General features: G+C 46.3%; 3 protein-coding genes across 5 annotated transcripts in view; 1 reads left to right on the top strand and 2 right to left on the bottom strand.

Moving 5' to 3' along the window:
- Positions 1 to 4,728: 4,728 nt before the first annotated feature.
- On the bottom strand, positions 4,729 to 7,140 carry DERPC (DERPC proline and glycine rich nuclear protein; the record flags this gene model as incomplete). Its single annotated transcript, XM_084756716.1, has 1 exon — positions 4,729 to 7,140. One exon carries the CDS (start codon positions 7,138 to 7,140, stop codon positions 5,530 to 5,532), a length of 1,611 nt encoding a protein of 536 aa, XP_084612842.1. The 3' UTR covers positions 4,729 to 5,529.
- Positions 7,137 to 14,992, bottom strand: CHTF8 (chromosome transmission fidelity factor 8; the record flags this gene model as incomplete). Of its 2 annotated transcripts, none has more annotated exons than XM_084756717.1 (4): positions 14,872 to 14,992; positions 8,144 to 8,199; positions 7,762 to 7,879; positions 7,137 to 7,361 (listed from the first exon to the last, which is right to left on the bottom strand). In XM_084756717.1, exons 2-4 carry the CDS (start codon positions 8,164 to 8,166, stop codon positions 7,137 to 7,139), a joined length of 366 nt encoding a protein of 121 aa, XP_084612843.1. In that variant the 5' UTR covers positions 8,167 to 8,199; positions 14,872 to 14,992. The 2 variants fall into 2 exon arrangements, with proteins under 2 accessions (XP_084612843.1, XP_084612844.1); XM_084756718.1 differs by lacking the exon at positions 14,872 to 14,992 and adding an exon at positions 14,494 to 14,583.
- Positions 14,877 to 27,732, top strand: part of UTP4 (UTP4 small subunit processome component) — a gene marked incomplete at its 5' end in the record, with an annotated part of 29,096 nt that continues 16,240 nt past the window's right edge. Inside the window, 8 exons of one of the 2 annotated variants that reach the window (XM_084756712.1) lie at positions 14,877 to 15,078; positions 15,769 to 15,929; positions 18,367 to 18,558; positions 19,879 to 19,963; positions 21,431 to 21,520; positions 25,869 to 26,080; positions 26,944 to 27,115; positions 27,226 to 27,317. In XM_084756712.1, the coding sequence (XP_084612838.1) occupies positions 14,877 to 15,078; positions 15,769 to 15,929; positions 18,367 to 18,558; positions 19,879 to 19,963; positions 21,431 to 21,520; positions 25,869 to 26,080; positions 26,944 to 27,115; positions 27,226 to 27,317 (1,206 nt within the window). Of the gene's footprint in view, positions 15,116 to 15,768; positions 15,930 to 18,366; positions 18,559 to 19,878; positions 19,964 to 21,430; positions 21,521 to 25,868; positions 26,081 to 26,943; positions 27,116 to 27,225; positions 27,318 to 27,732 lie in introns of both variants that reach the window. The other variant, XM_084756713.1, reaches the window with a different exon arrangement.

Genomic DNA, 27,732 nt, shown 5'->3' with positions numbered 1-27,732 from the left:
AATAAGATGAGAAGTCGTAGTTGTTTCGGCTCATTTATACCTGAACTCTCAAATTCAGTTCTGATCCGAGGCTCGACGTCCTAGATGCTATTTCATTTTCTTCAAAGGCACATAGTTCTGGTTTTTCACTGTTGTTTTCTAGTGGGGGGTGCAGCAGTCACCTCTTCATTTTCACGGGTTTCTTCTTCACATGGTGGAGAACAGACTCACACAAGACCTACAAGGCCGCCCCGCCTACACGTTCGGAAGTAACAACAGCCTCTCATCACGTTGCTCGAGGTCTTGGCCCTGGTCGGCACACTGGCAGCTCTTTAGCATGTGACTTTCTCGACAATCATCCCCAATGGAAAAGTCCTGGTGTTGTGCAAATGAGCCCTCCAATCCACGTTGGTCATCTTTGAGACCATGCATTCCCAGTGGCTTCTCCAAGGCACTCTACGGCCACATAGTGGATACTTCTCCACTTGCTGCTTCGTCCAGAAACCAAACTAGGAGCTGGAACCGGTGCACCAGCCTTCAGTCCTCACACCCCTCACGGCTGCTTGACTTTCCTGTTTCTTCTGAGGAGTGATGAGAAGCTTTTTGTATTGTTTTGAAACCAAGACCAGACTCCACTTTGCATTTGAAACCTGAGATCTGACTACGCCTTTGACTTTAGGGGTTGCTCGTACTTTTTCCAAACATTTGTTCTCAGAGAGGCCAACACTGAGGTGGAGACTAGTGTCCACAGGTGCTTCCTACAAAGGAATCAAGTGCACTCTGAACCATGAACGGGCAATCCATGCTATTTCCCTTCTCATGAACTCAAGGGGTTTCTAGGTGTAGCTGACAGTTGCCACAGCACAGACCTCAAGTCCAACCTATGGTGGTTGGGAAGCAGCAGCCATTTGTTAAAGGCGGTTGCTCTGGGTCCTTCTGTTAAGAAGTGAACTGTTTTGAGCACTACAATGGAGGCACTCCAGCCAGCCAGTCAACGCAGTGCTCACACTTGACTAAGGGCTTGTTTTTCTTCAGCTTTTACTTGAAGGTTAGTATGGGACAATGGACTCTAGATGAAAACTGGTTGTCCTACCATGAGCTCTTCTGCCTTGCACTGTGGTCAACTCTCCTCAGATTAAAGACGCAGGTACAGTACTGAGCTTACAACATTTGACCTCGACTGGATTTTGTAATTTATTTTTTAAGTTTTTCAGCAGCAAAACTAAACTGGGTCTACAGCTGTATCCCTGTTTCTTGCAAGGGAAAAGCCTTTATACAATTAGACTCATTTCGGTTTTTCCTCATTGACAATTTCAGTCTCTTTTGTATTATTTCTACAATACTTTGTAAACATATTTATTTTTACCTGTTTTTTAAGATAAGGAGGGAACTTTATTTAACATTAAGGACGGGAGGGAACCAGAAGGGAGGTGGCTTTACTTGGGGTTAATGATATCATGCTTTTGATGCAGCCCTGAGCACAAATGCACAGGCCGTTGGCCTCCAGTCACAGTGCACAGAGGTATGCAGCTGGAGCCCACCTTTTTTAGATAAACTTTTTTATCTACTGCTCTACCTTCACCTTGTCCATGCCCTTCAAATGGAAGAAGCACCATGGCTGCCTGAAAACCTCCTCTGAGTTTCTCACCTAGCCCATCCATGGATAGAACCTCAACATCAGACTTAAAACTTGATGTTCAGATGAAGCCATGGCAGTCTTGCTCTCTGTAGTTCACGGTCATCTTGCTCTTTCTGTTGTACATGGCTACGGGTGACTACACGCTGGAGCCATGCTCTGTTCTGCAGGGTCCCGCATTGGGGCTATGATCAGCCTCTTAGAAGCTCCTTGTCCAGGAGTGATGGAAGAAGTTGAGAAAGAACTCTTGCTGCTACTTATGCAGGCTGACCATGTTCCAGCTAATTTCCCTGGTTTATTTAGAAAGCATTCTGACTGAGGATGTGGTCCTTATTTGACTCAAAGTCCAGGTTACCAGACAAGTAATAGGTGGGAATTCCCCACAAAGTATAGCAGAACTCTACCAGACCTTTTCTCAAGATGACCCTTCTCCTGTTTTACAATCTTTCTCCCTGTTTTACAGTTGTAGTATTTGCAGGTGCCATAACTAACATCCTCTCACCCACCCCACCCCGAGCTGCTCTGCCTAGTCCTTCTGTTCCTCTGGGACTCTGACAGCAGGGCTCCAACACTGTCAGCCACCTTGTTGATATCCATGTTCTCCACTCCAGCAGCATCTAGTGGGGATACAGGCTAAAGATACTGGCTTCTCTCCCTCCAGGACCACCTCATCTCCACATTGCTTATCATTATGAAACCTAAGTCCCCCTTTTGAGTCTAATGCTTAAGAGGCTATAATGTCATCTTCTAGCACTACTATCTCCTTAAGGACTTTCTTCCCCTTCTGCTTAGTTGTCTTAAAAAGTTACCATCTCTTTGAGTGTGAGGTACGTAGAGGTGAGCTGAGGGCGTGCTGAACTTGTAAATGTAGGTTGACCCAGTATCACCTAGTTCAATATTGAAGTGTCAAGCCAGTTCCTCTAGACTTCCCCATATTTGGCTAGCAAAAAGCAAAGATTTGCTGTGCCATGACTGTCTGCCTAAGGCAGCTGTTAGGGACACCTCCACAGCCCCACATTCTTCTTGGCCAACTTTTTTCCACCAGCTTCACATTCATCCATAGCACATCCTTCTCTGGCAGGACTCCTTTCGTCCTTAAAGATCAGCCTCCTTGGGATTAATGGCGTCTAATCCCAGCACTCGGGAGGTAGAGGCAGGCGGATCACTGTGAGTTCGAGGCCAGCCTGGTCTACAAATTTAGTCCAGGACAGCCAAGGCTACACAGAGAAACCCTGTCTTGAAAAACAAACAAAAAAGGATTTAATGGCGTGTTCCTCAGTGAGGTCCTGCAGGTCTCAGGCACCGTACACTCCTCTATCCAAACTACTCCACCAGCGTGCTCATGCCTGACCCCTAGTCCACCAGTGTGCTCATGCCTGACCCCTAGTCCATCTCATCCAACAGGTTGGTCCTCTTCTGTCAAGTCCTTCTGTAGCTCCTCCAAAACAACCATCCAGCTGTGTTGTTCCCAAGGCAGGGGTCATTCTCCCCTAACTCCTGGCTCAGGAGTGCCTTCCTTGTAGCTCTTTTCCAAAGGCCATGGAGGTTGGTACTGGCTGCTGTAAGCTCCTCTTTATTAACACATTAACACTGACCTTCAAGAGTTTCAGTGCTGAGTAAGGGCATATCCTGAGCCAATCTGTCCCAGTGGCCATCTCACTTTCTAGCGTCTCCACTGCTCAGAGTATTGTGCAGTGCCATTAAGGACCCGTTTCCATCCCCTCGCCCCAACTCCACCTCTGTTCACTACCTGTGCCGTTCTGGTGCTGTTCTTTGTACTCCTAATGTTGCTGATGCAGCTTGATGGTGCCCCTGTGTCAGTGACCAGTGGTCCTTGTTACCTGCCTCTCAGAGGAGCTTGATAACCCCCTAGTGCTAAGTTGGCCCCACTGGGCTGCCACCAAGCCCTGACAACACAAAATGCAAATAATTTCAGGTGACAAGGTAGCCACTATCCTGTTGCTGGCAACCATGAACGACTGCTTCTGGCATTGTCATTTTCATTGTCCTTATTAGATTGGCTTTTTTATTGTTTTTAGGTCAAGAATTTTTTATTGGACTTATCAAAATAAAAATTCTTACATACTGCTGGTGTGTCCATTGCTATGACAAAGTACAAAAGTAAGCTTTAAGGAGGAAGGTTCATTATAGCTCACATTTTTGGTCTCCTATCAAATGACTCCATTGCTGGGCACATGGTGAGGCAGAATATCATAGAAGGGAGCTTGTGCTTAAGCAAAGCTACTCACCTAGAAGCTGCAGGGAAGCAGAGAGCGAGAGGAAGCCAAGGACAAAATATACCAGTCAAGTCCATGGCCTCAGTAACTAACTCTTTAGCTGTGCTTTGCCTCCCAAAGTCTGCACCATTTCCCAATTAAGCCTCTTAAACCATGACTCTACCAACAGAGCTGCTTCTCCACTGATGTTCAAGAACCACCTTCTACCTCGACCAGAGAGCTGCACAGGGGACCAAGCCTTCAACACATGACTATTGGAGGTACAGTTCAGATCTAAAACAAAACAGCTGGGACCTTAGAACTATGTCCTCTTGGACTTATGAAACCTAGTGCTTTAGTTTAAAAATGACTAGTGGTAGAAATGGTATCAGTGGAATTCAAAAGTAGAATAAGAGGCTAGCAAGATGGCCCAGGAGGACAAGGGACCAACTACCAAGCCTCACGATGACCTGAGTTCAATCCTTAGGATCCATGTGGTAGAAAAAGACCACTGTCCCACCCCCAACTGTCTAACTTCCATATGTGACATCACCAGTATGAATGTACACACATGACTCAAAAATTTTAAATGTTGATTGAAAAAAATTTCAAAAGTAGGGCAGGGTGTCCTCAGTTTGGGAAACTAAGCTGCTTAGGCCACCCTGACACTGCACATGCAGGATGACTTGCTTTCTATTGTACAAGCAAGTCTCACGATCTTCAAAGTATTCTACAACCTAGAAACACAAGAATGAGTGAAGGCTAACCAAAGCTTGTTCCCTCAAATGCAAGCATACTGAATGGCAGGTGATACAGGGTGTTGTCAAAACCAAAACAAAGACAAGCAGAGAGTAAATTTACCTGCTGTGGAACAGAGAACAGAATGGAATGACAACAGCCCTCTCATCCCATTTATTAAAGAAACAGTAAGAAAAGATACAATGCAGGAAAAACACCAACCATCCTTCACATCAGGCTGAACAAAGCACAGTGATTCTCCCTTCCATCCCTCCACCCCCACCCTAATCCCCCAAATCCCATCCACATCAGTTTAAGTTTGAGGTTCTTTGATTGGGAGTACCAGTGGAGAGGGAGCTGGATGGTCGAAGCAACCTTAACTCTGGCCACCTCTAAGTCCCAGGAGAAAGCAGCTGCAGGCCCCGTCAAGCAGAAATGTGGTGGGTCTGTGGCGTGGGTGTCCACCTTCCATTCTGTGTTTAAGCCCCCAGGGAAGGTCTGGCAGTAGAACACGCCCAGGTCAGAGTTCCTGAAGCATGGCCCGCTCACCAGTGCAGCGTCACTAGACAGCAAGTGAGCCCACTCTCCAGTGGTAAGCGGGGGAATTAGGACCTGCAGGCCAACATATCCCTGAGGAAGAGTCCAGGAGAACAATTCAAGAAACTAGTAAGAAACAAGGGGCAGAAAGCCGTGGGACAAAAGCACAGCAGGCTTCCAGAAGGCCAGAGATCCTTTTTCTTGAGGCCAGGATCATCCCTATCTGCCATAGTCCGTGTCTCACAAACAACATTTTGCCTTCAGTCCAGAAAAAAGCAGAGGAAAAAGAAGGCTCTTTTGAACTTGAGCCCCAGCTATGTTCTTCAGACTGTAGCTCCATATCTACTCTTTTATCTAAGAGACAGCCCCAGCCCAGAACCACAGTGCTTGAAAAACAAAGTGGCCCTGGAAGAAAAATGGTATTTAAGGGGGTAACATTCCATTTGGGTACATTGCAGCCATCGGACCCCCTGGTCTGGGGAAAGCAGCTGGATTTGAGCCAGGAAGGCTGCCTACCCTAGGAAATGGGACCAAAGTCTTGGTTATAGGGCCATTCATCCTTGGAAAAGAAGCTGGGTTAAGACCCAGGGTCCCTGTTGGCCTTGCAAAAGTGGGGTTGATACCCATAGGGCCTGCTGGAGAAGAGCCCAGGTGCCCAGCAGCTGACCTGGGGAAAGCAACTTGACCAGGGCCTAATGGACCAGCAGACCTCGGGAAGGCAGCTGGACTTGGACCCTGCAAGCCAGTGGCCCTTGGGAAGTTAGCTGGGTTGGGGCCTAGTGGCCCAGAGGCTCTTGGGAAAATTGCTGGATTTGAGCCTTGGAGGCCAGCAGACCTCTGAAAGGTGCCTGGATTTGAGGCCAATGTGCCAGAAGACTGAGAGAAGGCAGTTGGGTTCAGTCCTCCTGATCCTGACCCTCTTGGAAAGGCTCCAGCATTTACTCCCATGGGGCCACCTGGCCTTGAAAAATGAGCTGAATTAGGGCCCATGGGACCAGGAGCCCTTGACATAGAAGAGGGATTTGGCCCTGGAAGGCCAATTCCTCGGGAGCTAGGACCTGTGTTTGGGCCTATGGGGCCAGGTACTCTTGTCATGGTGGGTGGATTTGCGCCCATGTTTCCAGAAGCCTGTGAAAAAGCAGCTGAATTTGCTCCTAAGAGACCTGCTGCCCTTAGAATGGGGGCAAGATCTAAGCCTTGAGGTCCAGCCATTCTTAAATTAAGACCAGATCCTGTACCCAAGAGGCCACCTGCTCTGGTATCCAGATTTGGGCCTGGGCCTAGGCCACTAGCTCTTGGGTTGGGCCCAAGGCCTGGACCTAAGCCACATGCTCGTGGGTTGGGCCCCAGGCCTGAGCCTGGAAACATACCCGATCTAGGAGCCGGGTTTGTACCTAAAAAGCTTGACCTCAGATTAGGACTTGGTCCAGGGCCCAGGCCAACTGGCCTAGGATTGGGAGGACCAGTCCCAGAGGACAAAACACCTGCCCTCAGGTTGGGTCCACATCCAGGGCCCATGGGGCCACCACCTCTAGGGTCAGGACTTGCTCCTAGAAGTCCACCTGCCCTTGGGTTGGCCATAGGACCAGGACCAGGAAGCCCTCCTAATCTGGGGTTAGACATAGGCCCTGGGCCTGGAAGAGCCCCTGTTCTAGGGTTTAAACCTGGTCCTGGTCCCAAAAGGCCACCTGGCCTTGGGAAGGAAACTGCACCTGAGCCAGTGGGATTCATCCCTCTCGGAAAAGAAGCCATGCTTGGGTCACGAGCACCAGCAGGAAAATGTGCTGGATTCGATCCCAATGAGCCTGATGTACTTGGAAAAGGAGCTGGATTCCTCGGAAATGGAGCCAGGTTTCCACCAAGAGAACCTGCTGCCATAAGAAAAGGATCTGAGTTCACACCCATTGGGTGGCCTGTGTTCATGACAGGCCCTCCCTGTGGTCCCAGGGAGCCGTCCAGCCGTCCTCGAGGTGGCAATGGAGCACGAGTCCAAGGAGTTGGCCGCTCTCTAGGGAAAATCCGGGGTTCTTTCATACTTTCTTGGGGACGTTGGTGATAATAGGCTTGGGGCGAGTTTTGAAAAGGATCTTGTTCTTGATGAGTGCTGTCACCAAGTACCGGGTGCCAGTCTCTCGACCAAGCTCATCACAGTCCTGCTCGCCAGGAGTGTGTTTGACAAGGACTGCGAAAGGTTTCTCCAGGTGGATGATCTTCCCATACAGGATATGATGCCCCACGATCAGCACAGGGATTCCCTTTGGCAGAACAAGAAGGAGATGCCTGAGGATGAGGGCAGGGCCATTCCTCTCAGGTGCCTTTTAAAGCTGCTCTTGGCAGCAATGCTGGCACCTCCAGTCCCTGGTCTGGCTCCATCACTGTTAAAACACCACATTGGGCAATCCACCCTTGTGCCCTTTTTATTCTTTCTAGCCCCACGTGAAGAGCATTTCTACTTATAGGAACTTTGCAGATTCCCCCAGGCTCCATTTCCCTGCTACTGTAGAAGTTGGGGGAACAGCAAGCAAACAGCGCTGCAGACTGGCTAAGCCTCACACAACAAACCTGAGGACAGTCCTCACGCTGGGTCCTGGGAGCACCACCTTGGTGTAGCTTGCTTTACTGAAGCTTAAGGCAGGGAAAGAAAAGCCCCCTCACCTCAGTGGTGTAATGTAGGTCTCCCAGGAGGTTTCCAGCTAATCCAGTGCTGTAGCGAGCCTCGATCTCCCCCTGTAGCTCCATCAGCACCCATTCTGCCAGGCCTCCAGCCCCCGTACTGCAAGCAAAGGGCTGGCGGTTACAATATTTTTGAGCGGTGAAGGATGAGTAGTGTCCTATACCTACACCACCACTAGAGGCCCAAGGGAACTCTGGGCTGAATACAAGTGGTTAGGAAACTGGGCAGTTCTGGGAACTGAAACAGAGATCTTAGGAGAATACTTATGTGAGAGGTACCTGAGAACCCTGAGTCTTCCAGAAGAGTGCAAAACCAGCATAGCCCTTGACATTTATGCTGAGTCAAATCTTAAAATGTACTCACCTGGAAATGACAATTTGCACCATGAGCCTTCCTTCTTTAAAAAGGCAACTGAAAAACTAGAAAAAAAGAAAACACCTTTAGGACAGTAATAATTACAGCTAATATTTATCCCTTAACTGTAAGATAAGGCACTTTTCCTCCTTTTAAGACATGATCTCTAGCCCAGGCTGCCCCTGAGGATGTAGCTGAGGATGACCTTGATTTCCTAATTCTTCTGCCTCTACCTCCAGCTTACCTGATGCTCGGGACCCAACTGAGGGCTTCACACACGCTAGGCCAACACTCTACCAACTGAGTTTTAGACTCTCAGTGCCATGTGTGGCAGGTACTTAGAATTCTAAGTGCTTTTAGACCTGTTACTCTATTGCCCTAGCAATGTCAAAAGGGCTAGGCTTTCTTGCTGATTCTGAATTTATAGATTACAGCTATTAATGGCAATCGTTGGAACAGTGATAAGCTGGTTTCTCTTTCTTTCTTTTTCTTCCCTTTTTTTGTTTTTGTTTTGTTTTGTTTTTTGTTTTTGAGACAGGGTTTCACTATGTAACTGGCTGTTCTGGAACTATGTAGACCAGACTGGCCTCAAACTCAGAGATCCATTTGCCTCTGTCTCTGCCTACTGAGTTGTATGCTTAAAGGCATGTGCCACCGCCTCTGGTAGTAAGCTCAACTACAGTTGATCACCTTTAACTTACATGTGTGGGGTGTGGTGATGGTGGTTGGTGAAATTCCTATACTTTCACATTATACAACAGCGCCACCAGGCGGCAACTTGGAAAACCATAAAAGCATGAAGCTATCTGGCTTCAATTGCCCTTATGTCTGCCATTCATTGAGAGGCAGGCTAAGATTGGGTTGGGGGACCAAAACCAGAGTTTCTGGTTGTCTTTCGAGTAAGACGATATACAGAGTGTTACCATCCATGGCATAAAAAGTAAACAGGTTTTATACTGTACTCAAACTCAGCAAATTACTAATCAGGATTTTTTTTTCTTCTGTTTTTTGGTTTGTTTGGTTTTTTTTCCTGTTTAAGCCAAGGTCTTGCAACACAACCAAGGCTGGCCTAGGACTTGGTATGGTATACTCCTACTTTATCCTCCATAGAAGTGGACGACAGCATGCCATGCAACAGGTGTCTTCACTGGTTATTGCCACTGTGGACCTCCAGTAGGAGTGTATATTATGACAGAACCTCTCTCCAGAGCACCAAACACACTGGGTCTGCAGTTAATATATCTTGTTCTTTACTGTGCACATGTGTACATGGTATCTCAACCAACATGGCAACTCAGATAATAAGCACTTATTGCTTATTATTGCAGGTAAGGCTACTAGGTCATATACACATAAAAGTCACGTATTCATATATGGTACACACTCAACCAGAGTACAGATAATAAAGCCAAGACAGGAAACTGGGCCATCTAGTTACTTAATTTTCCCTTCCCAAAGGAAGGGACCAAGTGCCACCAAGAACAAAAAGGAATCAAGAAACTAGGCAGCCAGTGGCAAGATAGTTAAGTACTGTTCACAACAGCAAAAGAGCACCAAGCCTAGAACTTCGAATACGTTAGGCCTCTGTACCCAAACAGGTCGTGGACCCACTAAGAAAAGGCTTTGAAGGCAAAGATCTTTGTATATGTAACAAGACTGTTCAAAGAACCTATTCTAAGTAGTTTTTTGAGTCAAGGTCTATCTTTGAGCTTGCAATCCTTCTGTTTCAATCTCCTGAATACTGGATTAAACACACGCAGCACAACCCCTGCTTCCAAAGCACTTCTAAAGTGAAAGAATCCAAATTCAGAAGGCTGAAGTTCAGGTTCCAGCTTGTAAAGTGAAAAGCTACTGTATGATGACACACAGGTCACTAAATGCCTAGGGGTGCACTCCTACATTATGACTCATTAGTGTCATGACTAAATATTACACATGCAAGGTCGTTTAGACTTATCCTACTGAGAAGAGCTCATTTTTTTAGATTGTGAAGTAAGCAATCCAGCATTGACAGTCTAATTTTGACTATGATTCATAAAGTATGCAATGCACAGGCTATGAAAGGCTGCACAGACCAAGTTCTTTGACTGGTGGTGTAGTTGGGATAGGATGAGTATATGCTGCAACAAAATAAAGTGGCCTAAGGAAAGCTATGGCTAAGTCACATAAGTGAACACGATACTCCAAGCACAGGAAAGAAGATAAAAACCTTCTTCCTGGGTCCGGGGAGATGGTCCAGTAGGTTCAGCAATGCAAGTCTGAACACCACCTGAGTTCCAATCTCCAGCACCCATGAAAACACTAAGCACACAGTGTTAGCACCTGCACCTGCAGTGGCCTTATGAGGCAAGGCAAAAGAGAATCCTTGAGAGCTTGAAGGTATGCAGCAGGAACCACCAGGACTCACCTCTAATGTTGTGCCCCATATACACATGCAGACATACAGCACGTACACACACTAAATACACCTCCTGAAACCTAAGAGGTTAGAGATAACGTGGATGCAAGGCATTTTCAGTGCATTCTTTACTTCCTGGACAGTCTCATATCAGAATAAGAATTCACAATGGACTAGGAAAAGCAGACATCTGACCTCTGAGCCAGGGTGGCACTTGCCATACCTACCCATGCAGCTTTAACTGAAAATATACATCTTTATATACAGATGCAGGAGGCCTTGCCTGACTTACTTCTATAAATACTGCTAAACATCTGACAATGCCAGATGGAAAATAGTAATTTTGTGGCCCAAAGCCTGGCCATTCTGATGCTGTGCCCCATCAATCCTGTAAAATTTGCCGTATACTGACTCTAATTGGAAGGTTTACATTTATATAAAAAGCAGCTCTGTGTCAGTCTAGCATACAGGCACCTGCATATTAATACGATTGTATTTATGTCATTTGTATATGTGAGGGTATATTTACAAGTAAGAAACATTGGGGAGTGCTTAAATTCTCTTGAAAATTCTACTTTCAGGCCTTAAAATTTCCTGTAGCATCTGAATTCTAGTACTCCTTTTCTTGCTCCTTGAGATTACTAGACAACTGTCCATAGGGCTAAATTAAGTATTGATCTGAGGACATAACTGATGGAGTAGGACCATGTATTACAGTTAGCATACAGCTTATTTAAAAGGCCATGAAAGGCCAGGTATGGTGGTGTGTGCCTGCAAGCCCCACACTTGTCAGGCTGAGGCAGGAGGACTGAGTTCCTACCAGCTACACAGTAAGACCCTGTCTCTAACAACAAAGACGGACATGAGAGCAATTGTCCTAATCTGTACCCATCTCCTTGTGAACAGACAGGAGGAGAGAAAAGCTGAACAAGAGCTGGAGGCCAAGGATAGTGTAAGTAGAACACCTAAAATTGAAACCATGAAATGCTTCCAAATATGAAAAAATCAAAACACAGTATTAGGGTGCGGGTTTCAAATTTCAGTATTTTTCAGTTCAATCAGCTCAGGGATGCTCATATGCTAAATCTATGCAAATATTCCAATGTCTGAAGCACTTTTCGGGTGAACGTTGAATGCAGCTTAACCTGTAACAAGCCGAATTCTGTCAGTAGTTAACAAAGAACAAAAATATTACAACAAAAAATTCTCTGTATAGCATCAATTTATGCGTCTTCAGTCTCACTTCATTCTAACACTAAGAGACTACCACAATTTCTTGGTTGGCCTAAGATGTGGCTTGTTTGCAAAGCAGTACAGTGTTACAATACAAAGAGCTCACACTGATTATATTTTGGAACATTTACTGGATTACCTCATTTCATCCTGACAAGCAGCTGTAGTGAGGCATGGTCATCACACTCCTTTACAGATAAGGAACAGGCTTAACAGCTAAAGGCTAAGCAACTGGTCACATGACTAATAAATAGTAAAGTTAAATGTGACCTTTAACCACTCCACAGTATGGTCCCTTCTGTGGCTCTCACCAGCCCCTCCTCATATAGAACATCTCTGAGATCCAGCTGCCTTGCAGTTGGTCTCATTCTCCTACACAACCTGCAGGCAACCTTGTACCTTGCTTTGAAAGTAGCTAATAATCCAAGCTAATACATAAAGGAGTTAACAATAGGCTAGCTATTACCTTATCTATGTTTAGGTTTTTGATACCTCTAAAAGTCAAATTCAGTGCTACCTTAAGGATTCAAAATGATAACTAAACCCTCTGGCCCTCAGTGAGGAAAAGCCACAGGACTGAGGACTTTTTTTTTTTGCCATGGTTCACTTTAATTCTCATCCTCTGCTTTCTAAATCATTACATATGAAAGGATTACTGATATCTTAGAGAACAGCCTAACCAATGACCCTCATAATAAGTATATGTACCTGATCATACAAATAGAAAAACAAAGGATTGTGACTCAATATTTGACCTAATGACACAAAATTTTTTAAAACTGAATGTTTTATACATGACTATTATGTCAGCCCGGTCTATAGATGGAGTTCCAGGACAGCCAGGGATATACAAAGAAACCCTGTCACAAAAGAAAAAAAAATCTATTATAATGTATCTAAACATTTTGTTAAGTTTTTGCAGCTGAGGATTGAACCAATGTACAAGATAGACCCTAGCTCTACCAGTATTTTTTAGATAATTTAAAAGGGAATCTGTTCTAATTTTTTTTAAACTACATTTTAAAATTCATTTCCGTAAAAATTAGGATTAAAGCTGGCCGTGGTGGCACGCCTTTAATCCCAGCACTCGGGAGGCAGAGGCAGGCGGATCGCTGTGAGTTTGAGGCCAGCCTGGTCTACGTAGTGAGTTCAGGGCAGCCAAGGCTACATGGTGAAACCCTGCCTCGAAAAACAAACAAAAAACAAACAAAAATTAGGATTAACTTGCCTAGCCATTTTAAAGTAAAAATTAAATCAATTTTGTTTTCTCTTTTTCAAGACAGGGTCTCTCTGTGTAGCCTTGGCTGTCGTGGACTCACTTTGTAGACCAGGCTGGCCTCGAACTCACAGCAATCCCCCTGCCTCTGCCTCCCGAGTGCTGGGATTAAAGGAGTGCACCACCACACCCGGCCCTAAATCAATCTTTAAAATGGACAAAAAAGCCTATATAAAACATTCATTAGGTCATCAAAATCACCCGTTACTAGAGAACAGTTCAAACACTATACTCAGGGTTAGCAAACTGCTTCAGGGATTAAGCTCTTGGAGGTCTTTTCTCTAAATATGACAACTATTTCTCTATGTGCTTTCCTGCCAAATGAACAACCTCGGGAAGTTTTATATATGACTGAATACAAATCACTTTTATTACCAGTGTCGTGGTGGTTGTGTGCCTCAAGGGGATGTTTGACACTAATTTCTATGGAGACTTTTTCTCTTGATAGGGTTGTTACTAAGCCTAAACCACTTTCCATGAGACACCTTGCTCCCCTCCAGAAAGGGGCTGTGGAGGGAAGATGGAAATGAATGCTTCCAAACTGTTCACAGTGAAGAATGTTTTCAAAACGTGTTTAGTTACTATGCATACACGTGGTACGTTCCCGTCACGTGGTAGGAGTCCTCCATTGGAGGGAATCAATTACTGTTATTTGTAGACAATGGGTAGAAAAGATGGCTTCGGTTGGTGTGAGTTACTCCGGCATTCTCCATCTTCTGCTACTCTGCCACCCCATCTCAACCTTTCTTCCTCTTCCTGCCATCACAGCCTCCTCCTCCCAACCCTTGCTGGCCGCGCGGCAGTTGGGGAGGAGGTCACCTCTTTGCTGGCTTCTCCCATTTTTTTTTCTATCTTCTCCACCCTTGGACGGCCCCCCACCCCACTCTTTCAGCCAGACAAACTCTTTCTACTTGTAAACCCACCCACTTTCTCGAATTCCTCTTCCCCGTTTCTCCAACTGCCTTCAAACTAGCCCAGACTACTATTGGAACCATTTTACCAAGATATTTATCCCTCCATCTACCGCCCTAAGAAACCATCCCGCTTTCCTCCACAGATCCCAAGGGTCTCCAAATCCCTCACCCTCCTCCCTAAGATTCCTCTTTCAACTACCTTCCTCTCCGCTCAACGCTATCTAAAATTGTTCCCAGTACCCGTTCTCTAGGACACCACCCTCCTCAACTCTCCGATTCACTTCACCCACAAAGCACCACCCTTCAAATAATGTCTCCAAGCAGCTTCCTCTCCGACCCCCCGCCCCCGCCCCCGCCCCGCGACCACGATTTAAAATAAATGTCCCCTGGAACAAGCCTCACATTTCTGTCAGTTCCGCCCCAACCCCCCATTTAAGCCTCCTGCTTGCCATTCCCGCTACTTTCTGGGTTCCAAGTCCACTCGACTCCAGCACGCCGCCCGACCGACCCGGGGCTCAGCCCCTTTCCCAGCACGTACCTCGAGGATCCGGCCCGCGCCGCCCCCTGCTTCTTCCTCCGCCCGCGCTCCGCCAGCCTTTTCGCCTTCCTCCCACTCCACCCAGCTCGCTCGCTCCCTTCCTTCCGTCCTTGCACCGCTCCCCGTGCCCAAGCTCCCCCGGCTCGCACAGGGGCTAGCCTCGGCCCTCGCGGCCCTCGCGGCCCTCGCGCTCCCTAGCCCGGCAAGCGCCCCTCCCCCGCCCGCTCCCCGCCCCTCCGCTCGCCATTCTTCTCCCGGAGCCGCGAGCCCCGCCCGGCCCCGGCTCCCTAGCTGGCCGCTCCCTCCGCGCTCTCTGCCCGGTCCCCGCCTCTGGTCTCATTCCCCGCAGCCTCCCGCGCCCCCCGCCCGCGGCCTAACCTGCAATGGCGGCCGCCGAGCGCGGCGCCGCGCGGCCAACGGGCGACAACCGAACCTCCCGCCGCCGTCGCCGCCGCCGCGAGCATTGCCTGCGCACTTCCGGCCTCGCGCCGCCTAGTACTTCCGGGACAGGGCTGGAGAGCGCGCGCGCACGTGGGGCCGGGGCGGAGAGAGGCGAGGTCCCGGCTAGCGAGTGCCGGGCGGTAGGTGAGTTCAGGGAGAGCCTCCCGGGCCAGCTGAAATAGTGGGTTCGGAAGGGGTGCAGCTCACCCGGGGGCGGGGGCGGGGGATCGGGATCGCAGACCTTGTCAGATTCCCGGTTCTGAGACGGAGTGGAAGCTACTCCGTGGACCTGGAAGAAAGCTGGGGTGTCGGACAGCTCTCACTCTTCAGAACCTGCCCGCTCTGCCTGCGGCTCCCTAACCTTGAGGGTAGACGAGTGAGTGGCGAACAAGTTCCACTCCCAGTAGGTGTGAGCCTGGTAGATGCCAGATCAGGGAGGCAGGGATAATCCACCAAGTCCTGTGGCTGCCCACTTGTGCTCTGGGCTTCCCCTCCCCCATCAGCCTCACGTCACTGTCTTAAGAGTGGGTCCATCCATGATTTGCAAACTTAGTACTAAATAAGTTGAAGGGAGAAGTTCTTGGTGAAATAACGATTTTCAGACTCTTTCAAGAGGTTGAAAAGATGGGGGAATGGAGTAGGTCTATGGGGGTTAGTTTGCTGAAGCGTCCCTGTTGAGTTTCTGGAGATTGAGTCTTGCTTGGCACGGCAGGATTATTAGAACTGAGTTTAAGCGAGAGATCGTTGGAACCTCCCATCCATCAGTGATAATAATTTGAATGCATAGGAGATTTTCCAGTTAATGTTTAACAATGACTCTTTTTGTCCCCCCAGGAATGGGTGAATTTAAGGTCCATCGAGTCCGTTTCTTTAATTATGTACCATCAGGCATCCGCTGTGTGGCTTATAATAACCAGTCAAACAGATTGGCTGTTTCTCGAACAGATGGCACGGTGGAAATCTATAATTTGTCAGCAAACTACTTTCAGGAGAAAGTAAGTCTTTGGGGAGCCTGGTGTGGCACTCCCGATGTTAACTTTCTTCTTAAGTTCAATTCTCCAACTTACATGGCCTGTCTTCATCGAGTGACTCTTCCTGCTGTGAAATTGTTGGGACTACAGGGCTCCTGTGGCTGAGCTGAGATCCCTTGATTGGGCTTGATCTATCTAAAGTTGTTCTAAAAGATCCTGTCTAGGGATTGCGTGTCACTGTGTGCAGTTTGAGGACTGAAGTTTGCTGGATTTTTTTGGCTACTACACAAGAGGAAATTTTTTAGCTCATTGTGATTTTGGCCTGAATATGCTTTCTGTTGTCAATGGAAAATATTCAACTGCTGTAATGTCAGAAAACTTTAGTAACATGACAGCAAGAAGATCCCCCCCACCCCCAAGTTCACCTTTTCTCCAAGAATGTAAACTGCATTATGTATTTGGGAGTAGAGGATGAAATGTCTCTTTTGGGTGCACATAAAGATCCATTCACTTTATATGTATGAGGATTTTGCCTACGTGCGTGTATGCGTACTTGAAGTGTGCCCAGTGGTGGTCAGGAGAGAGCAATAGAACCCCCAAAAACTGGAGTTAGAAGTGTATGCAGCTGGGCATCGTGGAGCACGCCTTTAATCCCAGCACTGAGTTTGAGGCCAGCCTGGTCTACAAAGAGAGTTCCAGGACAGCCAGGGCTGTTAAACAGAGAAACCCTGTCTCGAATGCCCCTACCTCAAAAAGATGGTTTTGAACTACCATTGGGTGCTGTGAACCCTTTGAAAGAACAAGTATTCTAAATTTTTGAGCCATCTCTCCAGCTCCAAAGTCTTTCCCCCCAAGGACACTGGTTACTAATTTTTTTCAGGTACAGCATGCAACTTAGTTCAAAAGAGAAACGATGGGCAGATGAGTCTTCAGTGCCCAGCAGCAGCCTGGCACTTGAAGTTTCGGTGCTCTGCAAATGTTTCTAAGAGTAGTGTCGAGTCCAGCTACTGAGACAGTGTCAGAGCTCTTCTTACTCCTGGAGAAAGATCTGTAAACAGCCAGTTTCTGACCTGTACAGTAAAGCTGGGAGAAGCCCTATTGGCAGGTGGCTTTAGGATCTGGTATAGGTCGACTTACTGAGCATCCTTGCCCACAACAAAGGGTCACTGCTAGAAATAGGACAAAGATTTCTGGGTGTGCACTTGTTGCGTGCTGTGGCTTCTTTTTGTCATTTATAACCACTATACTTGTATAATTTGTATGTTTGCTTACTGCCTCTTTTCACTGCTGAACTTCAGATTCTGTAAGATGGGGACTGCGGCCGCCATGGTTGTGACTGTGCTCCGGCTTTTCATCTGGTACAAAGCGGCTGCTAGGTTAATATTCAGTCAGTCCATCCGTTCCTTACCTACCCTCCCTTATTTCCTTCTGTTATTCCCCGGTGCGTATTTTTAACAGCTAACTAATTCAGTCTCTGTTGTCTCCATGTCTCGGTTAAAATTACTGACCTCTGGCGGAGTAAGACTCAGTGGGTAAAGGTGCTTGCTTCCAAGCCTGACGACCTGTGTCTGATCTCTGCAACCCACACGGTGGAAGAAGAGACCAACTCCTGCCAGTTGTCCTCTGACCTTCTTATGCACGTATATTGCGTGCATACACACTAAGTAACTAAATGTAATAAACATCTTGATCCCAGCACTCTGAGGCAGAGGCAGGCAGATCTCTGTGTGTTTGAGGCCAGCCTAGCCTACAAAGCAAGTCCAGGACAGTCAGGGGAGTTACACAGATAAACCCTGTCTTAAAAAAAAACAAAAACAAAAAACCCCAAAGATCCTGAGTTCAATTCCCAGCAATCACATGGTGGCTCATAACCATCTTATAATGAGATCTGGTGTTCTGGCCTGCAGACACACATACAGGCAGAATACTCTATAATAATAAATAATTCTTTAAGAGAAAAGAAAAAAAGGCCTGAACGTAGTTTGAATGTAGCTTCTAAGACTGAAAGGTGCTCTTGGTTAGAGCATGTGATCAGTGACTATGAAGGTCTAGGATAGTATAGCACACTATTGCAGACTTTTTGAGACAGAGTTTCTCTGCATAATAGCCCTAGCTGTCCTGAACTCACTTTGTAGGCCAGGCTGCCCTCCAACTCACGAAGATCCGCCTGCCTCTGCCTCCTGAGCGCTGAGATTAAGGGCATGCTCCACCACGCCCAGCTTAGTCTTAGTTAAAAAGAGAGAGAATTAAATGTGTAACTTAAGTATTGTCATTTTAAGTAACTAAAATCTGAAGCTAAAGTGTGTAATATACACAGATGTCTGATAGGGACAAACTAGTTAACTGTGGGGAAATACTTTTCAGATGTTGGTGATTGGTGAACTCATGGCAAGTTGGGAAGTTAGGATGTTTCTGTAGTTCTGAATTCATGACAGGTTGAGAAATCACGATGTTTCTGTAGTTTTTCCCAGGTCATGAGTCTCGGGCTACCGAAGCCCTGTGCTGGGCAGGAGGACAGCGGCTCTTTAGTGCTGGACTCAATGGAGAGATTCTTGAGTATGACCTGCAGGCGCTGAACATCAAGTATGCCCTGGATGCCTTTGGAGGACCTATTTGGAGTATGACCGCCAGCCCCAGTGGCTCTCAACTTTTGGTCAGTAAGCAAGTATTGGTAATTAAAAATAAGAGTACGCAATTAGCACTGGAGGGTAAAACCCCTGATGGTGGGCTGGAGCGATGGTACATATATACAGTCAAATTCACATAAATAAAAAATAGCAAACCCCTGGTCACTTTGCCCTTATGCTGTTAGCTTGCACCTTGTTTGTTCTTTAGTGAAAAGATAAGGTTAATTCATTGTAGTGTTTCCTAAACTTATTTGGAACTAAGAGAATTTTTTGTTTTGTTTTGTTTTGATATGCTTTATGTTTTTTGTTTTGTTTTCAAGACAGAGTTTCTCTGTGTAGTCTTGGCTGTCCTGGACTCACTTTGTAGACCAGGCTGGCCTCAAACTCACAGTGATCCTCCTGCCTCAGCCTCTGGAGCACTGGGACTAAAGGCGTGCGGCACCACCACCCAGCCTGCTTTATGTTTTAATAGTAACTTTTGTTTCAAAAATATGAGGTGTTAAATCTTTCTGTAGGGCTGGAGAGATGGCTCAGAGGTTAAGAACACTGGCTGCTTTTACAGAGTTCCTGAGTTCAATTCCCAGCAACCACATGGTGGCTCCCAACCATCTATAACGAGATCTGGTGTCTTCTTCTGGCCTACAGGCAGAACACTGTATACATAATAAATAAATAAGTAAATTAAAAAAAAAAAACTTTCTGTGAATCGATTGCACTCACATCGTGTGTGTAAAATTACATTATTTGTGTGTGGTGTTTGAGGCACATATACCATAGAGTGCTAGTGATAGTCAGAGGCCATGTATGAGTTGATTCTCTCCTACCATGCGGGTCTCTGGAGTTTTGTTTTGTTTTTGTTTTTGTTTTTCAAAACAGGGTTACTCTGTGTATCCCTGGCTGTTCTGGACCCATTTTGTAGACGAGGCTGTCCTTGAACTCACAGCGATTCGCCTGCCTCTGCCTCCCTGAGTACTAGGATTAAAGGTGTGCATGCCATTATGCCCAGCTTTTTAATTTTTATTTGTTTGTTTTTAAGGTCATTAGCTCTTTTATGTAGGCTATGGGTCTCGGGCAGGTGTGTGTGAAGCCCTACTTCTAATCTGTGTCATATGCAGAAATTCAGCCACTGAGTAGAACTCTTGGGGCCTGTTTTCTGACTAGACTATGAAGTTGGACAGCAGCAGACTATCAGTTTCCCCCTTTCCCCTCTGACAAACTGTTGTGATTTGTTTTGATTTTAGGGCAAGTGATAGCTTTTCAGGTAGAAACAATGTATATATTTGTATGTGGTGATATTAGTCCTATAAAAGGCTCATTTAGTCTGTTTTCTACCTGTCTCTAAATAGGTTGGTTGTGAAGATGGCTCCGTGAAACTATTTGAGGTCACCCCAGACAAAATCCAGTTTGCAAGAAATTTTGATCGGCAAAAAAGTAAGAGTTGTTTTGGTGGAGTAATGAATAGCTTTAACGAGAAGTTATGTTTTTGTGCCACTAGGAGTAGGATATTTTCCTGTGGCTGTGGTCGTGCTTTGTTTTTTCTGAGTACAAGGAACGTTCTAGAAAGAATCTCATTATGTAGCATAGTTGTGATTACCTGCCTAAGTAAAAATACAGAAATTCAAAGTAGGAAACTAGTGTTTCTCTGGTTTACATACACAGTATAGTATATCGTCAAAGTTAGTTGGGGCAGGAACATGGAGGCAGGAGCTGATACCTGGACGAAGATGCTTACTGGCGTGCTCAGCCTGCTTTCTTTTTGGTGGAAGAGGGGACTTGAGACAGGGTTTCTTTTGTGGTCCTGACTGTCCTGGACTCCCTTTGTAGACCAGGCTGACCTTGAACTCTTGAGATCTGCCTGCCTCTGCCTCCTAATTAAAGGCGCACCACCATGCCCTGCTTCAGCCTGCTTTCTTACAGCACCCAGGAGCACCAGTCTGAGGGCTGGGCCCCTTCCATGCTAATCACTGAACAAGAAAATGTATCACAGGTTTGTTCACAGGCCAGTCTGGTTGGTACGTTTCTTCAGTTGAGGTTCTTTAAGTGAGGTGCTTTTTTGTTGTTGTTTTGTTTTGTTTTTCGAGGCTGGCCTCGAACTCACAGCCGTCCATCTGCCTCTGCCTCCGCCTCCCAAGTGCTGGGATTAAAGGCACGCGCCACCATGCCCTGCACATTTCTCCCCTTCTGGTGTTTGTGATACAGGTTCTCACTGTGTAGCCTTGGTTGGCCTTAAGCTCATGGCAGCCCTGCATCGAGTGCGATTCCAGGCGTGCAACCTCTAGGCTGTGCTAGCTGTGGTTCTTAGCCCTACGAGCCAGTTGAAATGTCATGGGGAGTATCCTGAGCAACTGCTGGTGCTCCGAGCCGTTTCTGTAAAGTACAAAGCACAACAATACTTGAGGCTTTGGAGGCAATATAGTCTCTGGGTCCAGAAACAGCCAAAGACAGTACAAGACCCAACAGTGGGCTGTAGTTTGTTTGTGCCTGCTTTGGAGAGTGGTGACCGTGCTTTGTGTTCTCTGTGTGCTTTGGTAATTTTGTCAAGTTGACAAAAGACTAATCAGTACCACCACTAAAAAAAAAAAACAATTATGGTTGATTAGCAGCAAGGATCTATTCTGTTCTGAGAAATGTTATGTAAAATGTTCTCGTCGTGTGAACGTAATCAGGCATGCTTCCACAAACTGACATGACTGAGGTCACTGGGCGATACATCTTAGGAGGTCACACATTATCCTCAACTGTTTCTACATTATTAAAGCAAGTTGTCAGATACTTCACTGTGGGTACCAGGACAGTTTATCAGCCATGGTGGATGAGGAAGCCCTGTAGGTAATTGTGGAGGGAGAGCTCAGTTAGTTTCACTATATATCTAAAATGTCACTTTCTATCCCTCCTAAGGTCGGATCCTGAGTCTCTGCTGGCACCCTGCCGGTACCCACGTTGCAGCTGGCTCCATAGACTACGTTATCGTGTTTGATGTCAAATCGGGTAACTTTTTCTGTTTAGTACATTTGGGTGCAGGTTTTGTCAGATTCATATTTCTCAGTTTCTTTTTGGTTTTTCAAGACAGGGTATGGAGACAGCCTTGGCTGTCCTGGACTTGCTTTGTAGATCCACCTCTGCCTCTGTGTCTTGGGGATTAAATGTATGTGCCACCATGCCCAGCTACTTCTCAGCTTCTACGACCTTGACTTTGTCACTCTTTCGATGACCTAAGTCCTCATTATTATCTCCACATGTCCATCACAAGTTTTGCCCTTCTTTTCCCATGTGTTTGGTCTATGTGTGTGTCTGTGTGTGTGTGCTTTCTGTCTCTGCTTCTGTGTGGTTTGTGTGTCTGTGCCTCTGTAAGTGGTGACTAGAGAGTGAGAGCTGCCCTCCTTTATTACTTATTCTTCCTTGCTCTTTTTGAGGCACCGTCTTTTGCTGAATCTGGAGGTGGAAGGTTTTTAGTTTTTTAACATAAGCTGGGAGGAAGCTAGTCCTAAAGATCCTCCTGTCTCCAGCCCCCTCCATGCTTACATTCATTACAGGCATGCAGGAGGTCATGCCCAGCTTTTACACATGTTCTGGGATTCAGCCTTCTTTTCTTTTCTTTCTTTCTTTTCTTTTCTTTTCTTTTCTTTTTTTTTTTTTTTCACTTGCAACCAATAAGCTTTTTTTTATTAAGATTTATTTATTAGTATGTATATAGCCAGAAGAGGGCATCAGATCATATTATAGATGGTTGTGCGCCACCATGTGGTTGCTGGGAATTGAACTCTGTACCTCTGGAAGAGTGGTCAGTGTGCTTAACCTCTGAGCCATCTCTCCAGCCCCTCATTTTTGTTTTTAATTACCTCTGCTGTTTTGGGGGAATCTTCATTCCTTGGTGGGGTCTGGTAGTACTTTATAAGATATGACAGGAGCTTTTACTCTAATGACTTTTAGGTGAGTGTGGTGGTGCACACCTTTAATCCCGGCACTCGGGAGGCAGGCGGATCACTGTGAGTTCAAGGCCAGCCTGGTCTACAAAGCGAGTCCAGGACAGTCAAGATAGCATAGAGAAACTCTGTCTCCAAACAAACAAACTCTAATGACACCCCTCCGCCCCCTTTTTCTTGGCCTGGAAAATTGGGCTACTAGACCTCTTCCGTGTAAGCTTGTCTTTAACTTGTTAGGTGAGCATATTTCTATGTATAAGATACAGACAAAATGAATCAGACATGTCTTTCTGTTTTTCTTTTTCCTCAATGCCTGACCTGTGTGTTTATTTTGTTTGTCCTTAGTTACACATGCCTATAACCAAAGAACTCCTAAATTAGTGTTTTTTACCCAAAATTTTAAAAAGGGGGACATTCCCCCCCCATCCCTTGTCCCACCCCCCAAAGTAAGCCACCTCAACTTTTAGCTGGTTCTCTTGGGGCTTATCTCTGCCGTAAGCGCCATGCTTATGAGTCTGTATTGCAGGTGTTAAGTATTGCACATTACTGGCTTCGATACCTGAGTCTTCTCTTTGTATCGTCTGCCGTGAGTGTCAGGAGTTCTCATGGCCCATGTGTTCTGCTCGCACAGCAAGCTACTTTCCTTCCTGTCGCTTCCTGCTTAATCTTCATCTTCTCCCTGCGTTTCTGCTACTTCATCCTTAAATGCTTTCAGTTATATAAATTGATACAAAACACATCTGAATATTTTTGTGGTTTTGTTTGCTTTTCCTGCCATTTCTATATCCTTAAAAGTAAGTTTCTTTGTTTTGACTTCTTGCGGTCTGGCTTGGCCAGTTGGGCCATGCTGTGCAAGTGTGACGAAGGAGGGCTGGTGTCCCTCCATCTCTCAGGCTTGTTCTGTGTTGGTTAGGATTCCTCTCTCCCTCCTAGAAACTCAGGTGCCATTCAGATTATTGACCCTGTGTACACACAGAGTTAAGCTTCTGTCTGGTTTCTAGGACCCTGCAGCATGTGCTCTTCTCTTCCCTTCCCTTTCCTTTGTGGAAGTTTTCTTTCTTTGTTGGAGATCCAACCCAGTCCCTGTGTACAGCGGGTGAGCCCTCGGCCCCGGGCCCTGTTAGGCTTACACTGAAATTTTGATTATACTCATTGATGTATAGGGTTTGGTTTTGGTTTGGTTGGTTTTTCTCTGTGTCGTTCAGCTGTGCTAGGAGATCATCTTAATTTAAACCCTCAGTTTTGAGGGGAATTGTTGAGTTAATTTGTAGGTCAGTTCCTAGTCTTTCTTCCTGGAGGTTTTGTTGCTTCAGTATAGGTCCTCTAACTTTCCTAGTCACTCTTATTTCTCATCTTTTTTGACTTCACTGCTTGCTAATATAAGTTTGTCATTTCTGTATCTTAATCTTTGCAGTGGAGTTTTCACTTAGGCATCACCAAGGGTCTTTTCTGTTTTCAGCTGGTGGCGATTGAACATAGGCCTTTGCCAAGCCGTGTTCTGTGGCTAAGCCTGCAGCCTCCAAGGCTGGCCTTGCTTTTTTTTTTTTTTTTAAGATTTTATTATTTATTTATTATTATATATACAGTGCTCTGCCTGCTTGTATACCTGCAAGCCAGAAAAGGGCATCAGATTACATTATAGATGGTTGTAGGCCACCATATGGATGCTGGGAATTGAACTCAGGACCTCTGGAAGAGCAGTCAGTGCTCTGAACCGCTGAGCCATCTCCAGCCCCGATCTTTCTTTCTTTCTTTCTTTCTTTTTTTTTTTTTTTTTTTTTTTTTTGTTTTTTTTTGTTTTTTGTTTTTTGTTTTTTCAAGACAGGGTCTCTTTATAGCCTTGGCTGTCCTGGACTCACTTTGTAGACCAGGCTGGCCTCGAACTCACAGCGATCCCGAGTGCTGGGATTAAAGGCGTGCGCCACCACGCCCGGCCTTTCTTTTTTTTTTTAAGAGTTGTGATTTTGGTTTTTTATTGTGTATTCAAATGCAAGAACTTGCTAAAGCCATAGTAATAAGCTGTTGTTGGTACTGAGAGCCAAACTCAAGCCCTGGCAAGAGCATCAAGCGCTCTCAGCAGCTGAGCCCTCTCTTGAGCGTGGTCTTCACTGAAGAGTCACCTGGGTGGCCTGATTGGGAACTTGTGAAGTCAGAATCTTAGGGTTTTGGGTTTTTTTTCCTTGTTGTATGACTTGGTTCCTAGAAATCAATCCATTGTGTTGTTGTTTGTTTGTTTGTTTGTTTGTTTTGGGTTTTTTCTCTCTCTTTTTCTCAAGACATCGTTTCTCTATGTATCCTTGGCTTCATAGACTCACTTTGTAGACCAGGCTGGCCTCAAACTCAAGCAATCTGCCTGCCTCTGCCTCCTGAGTGCTGGGATTAAAGGTGTGTACCACCACGCCCAGCTGTTGTTTTCCTTTTTTCTTTTGGTTATTCAAGACAGCGTTTCTCTGTGTGTAGCCTTGGCTGCCCTGGGCTCACTTTGTAGACTAGGCTGGCCTCGAACTCACATGGATCTGTCAGCCTCTGCCTCCTAAATGCTAGGATTAAAGGAGTGCGCCACCCCCCCCTCCTTTCCTTTTCTTTCCTTACCCCACCCCCACCCCCCATCCAGTGCTGGGATCAGCTCAGCTCCTGGCTTTGCATGCTCCACTACTGAGCTCTGGGCTCTGCGTGCTTCACTATTGAGCTCCCTCCCAGACTCCCTTCCCAGTCCCTCCCCTGTGAGCACAGGCCCATCTGTCACCTTCTGAGGAGATGAAATCTGCTGTTGTCAACATTTGTTTTCACTGGGCTGTTTTCCTTCCAGACACCCCTGTCCCACTCTCAGTTTCACAATACCTTTTTTTAAGAAATTCTTCTGTGGAGATGGAGTTTAGTTAATATCTGGCTGCTTACTCGGGAGACCGGCACCCCAGTGTCCAGCAGCCTCTTAGATTCACCTTCCGTCGATTCCTCCCTCGTTGGAGGCCCGGCTCCCGCGCCGCGCCCCCCGCCCCCTGCCTCTCAAGTACCAGGCCTGCAGCTCCTGAGGGTTCCATGCATAAATCAGGGGGCTTCTTGGCGCTCCTTAAGGCTTATTACCCTGTCTTGGTTTCAAGCGTCTGCTTAGTCAGCACTCCTTGAGTTTTGTCCCCATTTTCTTCTCTCCCTTTCCTATACACAGAGGGAGTATGGGGAGAGAGCAGAGTGCCGGGTGGATGTGCGGTGTGTTAGCTTTCAAGTCAACACCACATCCTTCGTTTCACTCCCCCTCACCTCACTTTTCTTCTTCAGGTACCCATTTTGAGGTTTTAAAATAGTTAACAGACCTGTCACTTATTGGCTAGCTATATTCAGGCATGTAACTCCCAATAAATTTTGAAAAACTAAAACTAAAAATCATCTCCATGTGTGCCTTTTTCTGTTTTCAGGGAGCATTACCCGTAAGATGGTTTTAGATAGGCAGCACCTGGGAGTGACTAAATCAAGGTGTATAGTGTGGGGTGTTGCGTTCCTGTCGGACGGCACTGTCATAAGCGTGGACTCTGTGGGAAAGGTGCAGCTATGGGACTCTGTGACCGGGACACTTGTTAAGAGCCACCTCATCGCAAATGCTGATGTGCACTCTATTGCTGTCGCTGATGTGAGTATGGTCCCTGCCCAGCTATATCCTGAACTTAGGGTCTTCCTGCCTTGGCTCCCTGAGTAGCTAGGATTACAGGCTGTGTAACCAAGGCTGTCTTCCAGGTCAGTGTTAGGGTCTCTCTTTTCCCATATATTGTTTACGTGATTTAGATTTTTCTCACAACTAATTTTTATTTATTTATTTATTTTTTTCTGAGACAGGGTTTCTCTGTGTAGCCTTGGCTGCTCTGGACTCACTTTGTAGACCAGGCTGGCCTCGAACTCACAGAGATCTGCCTCCCAAATTCTGGGATTACAGGCGTGCGCCACCGTGCCCAGCAGCTCTGTAATTCTTTTTTTTTTTTTTTTTTTTTTTTAATTTATTCACTTTATATCCTGATTATATCCCCCTCTCTGGTCCCACTTTCCTTTTCCCCCAGCCCTGTAATTTTTAAAATCTTACAGCAAAATAAAAATCTCCCGCCCAAACCAACTTAAAGTACAATTGAAAGGTGCGTTTACCCCAGTATCATTGCAAATTGTGAGTAACATTTAGTACTACAGCTATGATATCACTGGGAAATGGGATCTTTTTTTGGTCCATTAGATTCTTATGGACGGTATATTTGGCTTGCCATTGAATGTGTGGCATGTGGCCGCATAACACAGTTGGCAGTGCTAATTGTTAGCTTTGTCAGCAGGGGGCACACCGCTACCTATGTCTGAGCTTGTTCCGCTGCTGGAACTGCTCCTGGGAACCTCCCTTCTAATTCTGGCCATGGGTTTTCTTTCCCTGAGCTGGCCAGAGAGGAAACCTGAGGCATATTTTCCCATCTGCACCCTGTTCTGTTAACATCTGCCCCCTCATGGTTTATTCCTCAGCAAGAAGACAGTTTTGTGGTGGGCACAGCCGAGGGCACAGTATTCCATTTTCAGCTGGTCTCTGTGAGTTCCAACAGCAGTGAGAAGCAGTGGGTGCGGACGAAACCATTCCAACATCACACTCATGACGTGCGCACTGTGGCCCACAGCCCAACAGCTCTGATCTCGGGAGGTAGGTCCTCCCCCAGCCAGCTGCCCTCTACTCTGCTCAGCTCTGGCTGCTTTCTCTTCATGGAGAACTTCTCTCATTGTGTGCTCCCTCTCTGCTGCCCTTCACCTCAGGTACCGACACCCACCTAGTTATTCGTCCTCTCATGGAGAAAGTAGAGGTAAAGAATTATGATGCTGCTCTCCGAAAGATCACTTTCCCCCATGTGAGTATCCCCCCCCCCCCCCAGCATCTCCCTGTCCCCCTAGCCAGTAAGACAGACACAGCTCACATGTTGTGGAGCTATCTTTGTTTTCTTCTGACGCAAGCTTCTTTGAAGACACTTCTTTTTTTTTTTTTTAAGATTTGTTTATTTATTATTATATGTACAGTACTCTGCCTTCATGTACACACGCAGGCCAGAAGCGGGCATCAAATCACATTACAGATGGTTGTGAACCACCATGTGTTTGCTGGGAATTGAACTCAGGACCTTTGGAAGAGCAAGTGGCACTTTTAACCACTGAGCCATCTTTCCAGTCCATGACACTTCTTTTTTTTAGAGACAGGGTTTCTCTGTGTAGCCTTGGCTGTCCTGGACTCGCTTTGTAGACCAGGCTGGCCTTGAACTTAAAGCGGTC

The sequence above is a fragment of the Acomys minous genome (genome assembly GCF_964271855.1).
Source record: "Acomys minous genome assembly, chromosome: 14".
Lineage (NCBI taxonomy): Eukaryota > Metazoa > Chordata > Mammalia > Rodentia > Muridae > Acomys > Acomys minous.
The sequence above is the reverse complement of the archived record's forward strand: the minus strand, read 5'-3'. Positions and strand labels throughout refer to the sequence as shown.